The following is a 3,420-nucleotide window of genomic DNA, read 5'->3' on the forward strand; positions in this document are numbered from 1 at the left end:
CGCTTCTCTGCCCCTCTCCTGTACCCGGCTCCAACAGTCGTTGCCTCCGCGCGAAAAACCATTTCAGGCCTTTGCCTCTGACGACAGGATAAATGCGGGGCTGTTCTGGCCCTGCTCTCCAAGCAGAGAGGCGCGTTCACGTACAAGATGCTGCTGAGCAGATGACCGTAGCTGGCGGTTCCGGCTGTGCTCCGGACGGGAGCGAAGCTCTGCACCCCCTGCCACTGCTACAACAGTGCCACCAACACGGCCATCCACCCTCACTTTGCCACCTGTAACTCCATCTGCACACTGCCCCTCTGGGCATCACTCTCAGGCATCCCAGAAACCAACTCCCAACGCACAAACGACCAGCCCCTGCTCCTAAGCCTAAGGTTCCAGGACAGAGAGCTGGTGCTGGGCATCACCCACACACAGTGAGCTCCGCAACGGTGCTATCAACATGGCAACCTGCTCTCACTTTGCCACCTAAAACTCCATCTGCGTTCTGCATCTCTGCTTTCTGTCCAGGCACCTTTGGTGTGGGAGCAGGGGCTGGACGTTTACTCTTTGGGAGCTGGGCTCTGGCAGCCTGAGCGAGCTCCCCAGAGAGGCACTATGCAGATGGCGGTTTAGGTTCTAGGCTGGTATGTCTGGCTTCTTTTAGCTAGTTTATTCCCTCATGGGAATCTCGAGTCGCCTCATAGTTAGCGTACCACGTTGTGTTTGACTTATGTTGACTTGTTGTTGCCAAGAGGACAATTCCACAGTGGTCCTGCAGGAGGGACGGGGCTCAGAACCATCAACAGCCCACCCAGAGACCCCAGAAAAGCCTCAGAGCAGTCCCAAACACACCCAAACCACCCTGGAGACCCCACAATGAGTGCCCAGCACTTGCTGCAGCCCTACAGGTGCCAAGGTGGTGTCCCAACGCCAAAACACAAAGCCCAGAGCAGCCAAGAGGGTCTGAAGGAAAAGCTTCAGATCCAAACATAGCCCCACAGGCACTGAGCCCTACCTTGAGACAGTGCCTCCGGGCGTACATTGGTCTCACTCTGTTCCTGGACCCCCAGGTCTGCACCATGGGGGTTCCTCCCCGCAACCCCTTCAGTGGGAATCCCTGTGTAGTTGGCAGCTGGATCCCGAGCCCAAAGGGGATTTCAAGGCAAGGCATGAGTAGATCTTGGTCCCAAGGTGAGGGGAAGAAGGAGAGGGGGGCTGTGGAGCTCCTGGCGTAGGGGTCCAGCTTGGAGCCCATCTGCAGGGATAAAGAAGCACACAGCTCACACTCCCCTGAGAAAGGGTTTAATGGGGAGGAGAGGCACTGCTGTTCCTTTCGAACAAAAGAAGGGCTGGGGGGATGCTGCAGGAAACATACACATATGCACACTATGTACAGAGCAACACAGGCAGTGCCAGGCACCCCCAGCTCCCCGCCACCATCCCCTGCTGGAGAATTGCCTCCCCCTTCTCCCTCCTTGCGCAGGTAGAGGGGAGAGGGGTGGGCTTGCCGAGCAAGGAGTGACTCCAGTCCTGACAAAGACTAGGGTTTGAGGGGTGGACAGTGGGAACACAGAGATGGGGCCTGCCCACACGCTTGGGGAGGGTGGAACTCTTTGGTTTCAACATTAAGGCTGCACAGGGCCACCGTTTCCAAAGGGCCGAGGGAGGCAGAGAAAGGTTCCGGGCACTGGAATGGAAATGCTCAGTAAAACCATTCCCCCCCGGTGCAAGATGTGACCTGAAGCACCCAGTCAGGTTTATGGCTGTGTCTGGGACTCAGCAACGTCCCTCCCCTGAAGAGCCCCACACTCAGAGACTGGAGAAGGGGAGGCTCCAGGGGTGTTTGCGTCCCCCCTCCCTGCACATCTGCACGTCAGAAGGGATTTCATGCCTTGGCCCAAATGTGTTCTGGGCCCCCCCACACCCTGGGTTGGAGACGTGCCCACCTGATGGCTGCTACCTCCTACTTAGGACAGGGAGTTGAGGAAATGGCTTTCCCCTGCCAGAGTGCTCAGCATGGAGCTCATGTCACCCACAGCCATGTTGGCACCCCCAGATGCAGGGAGCAGCCCCCCAGCAGGGCTGGGGGGCCCCGGCAGCAGTGCAGGCATCTCTGGTTCTTCCACAATGGCAGCAAAGTCAAGGTGCGTATTCTCCAGGTCCAAGGAGTCCAGGCTGTTGGCCACTTGCTCCCCTGAATCCAGGTAGTGATACGAGCTGCCTTTGAGCCCTTCCAAGCTCCCACCGTAATGCCCAGGACCCCCACAACTTGCTGCCATTTGGTCCAGCAGCTTATGCCCCCCCTTGCCCATGTGTGTGCCCTGGCCTGGGTAGTAGAACAGGGCATTACTGGGCCCCTCAAGCGTGGGGCGGGCAGGGAGCAGGCGGAGCACACGCCGGGAGCTGCCGTCCGCTCCCTCATAGGGATGACCTGGCTGGGACACGTTACCTGCGTAGTTCAGACCGGTTTGGTGCCCATGTGGTTTAGGGCCACCAGGCGGATGCGGCACTAGCTCAGGGTTGAAGCACGGGGCATTGAGGAGGGGTTGGGTCTCGGGCAGACCCTGCAGGTTCTCTGGTTTGGCTTGGTAAGCAGAGCACTTGGGGCTGAGGTACAGCGGTGCCTGCATGGCTTGGCACTGCCCAGGTTCAGTGCCCAGGCGCAGGGCAGCCTCCCCTCCCTTGGAGGCTGGCTGGTCTCCCCACATCAGAGCCTGCTGGGCCTGCACATAGCTACGGACCATCACTTCTTTGGTCTGCATGGTGGGGGTCTGGTCTCTTCTACCACTTGGGCTCAACATGCCCATGTAACTGACGGGTGCCTGCTCCTCGGGCTGGTAACCTCCCGGCCCTACGTTCATGGCTTGGCCAAATGATGCTGGAGGCTGCATGCGCCGAGCAAGTTTGGGGTTCTGGCAGGGAGCAAGTGCTGGGGTAGGTGCTGGGTAACGCTGCTCAGATTTGATCTGTAGTCGATTAAGACGGTGCCCCCCAGGAAATCCACTGTCCTGGCAGGAGCTCGCAAGTTTGGGTTGCTGCCCGCAGGAACTGGGCACCGGGTACTCGGTGCTTTGATGGTGAAAGTGTGGCCCAGACATGGCACTGACACTGGACTGCCCAGAACTCATCTCCAGGTTGCTCTGAGGAGGCTCATCCCATGGAGCTGCCATGGTCCCAGTGCCAGGATGCATACTGGTGAAGTGCTGGTTCATCTGGCACGGAGGGAGGGAGAACTCAGGCTGAAGGAAGCCCTCCTCCATGTCCCTGGGGCCTCCTGGGTTCAGCTGCATGCAAGCCGTGGTCCGGTGGGTGCTGCCATAGAGGTCTTCACACTGGAGCTCCACACCCGTCCTCTGGCACGGGAAGCTCTCCTCGGGGTAGTCCAAGTACTGCTCCATCTCTAGCAGCCCAGGCTCTGTGCCCGGACCCTCTCTGCTC

The 3,420-nt window shown here is 59.2% G+C and overlaps 1 protein-coding gene across 1 annotated transcript; it reads right to left on the reverse strand.

Moving 5' to 3' along the window:
- Positions 1-1,949: 1,949 nt before the first annotated feature.
- On the reverse strand, positions 1,950-3,410 carry LOC104408929 (zinc finger protein GLI1-like; the record flags this gene model as incomplete). The annotated part of the gene is made up of 1 exon (XM_010018670.1): positions 1,950-3,410. A coding segment is annotated over one exon (1,461 nt), but the record flags the coding sequence as incomplete, so codon positions are not given.
- Positions 3,411-3,420: the final 10 nt, after the last annotated feature.

The sequence above is a fragment of the Nestor notabilis genome, unplaced genomic scaffold, assembly GCF_000696875.1.
Source record: "Nestor notabilis isolate BGI_N333 unplaced genomic scaffold, ASM69687v1 scaffold19047, whole genome shotgun sequence".
In the NCBI taxonomy this organism is placed as follows: Eukaryota; Metazoa; Chordata; class Aves; order Psittaciformes; family Psittacidae; genus Nestor; species Nestor notabilis.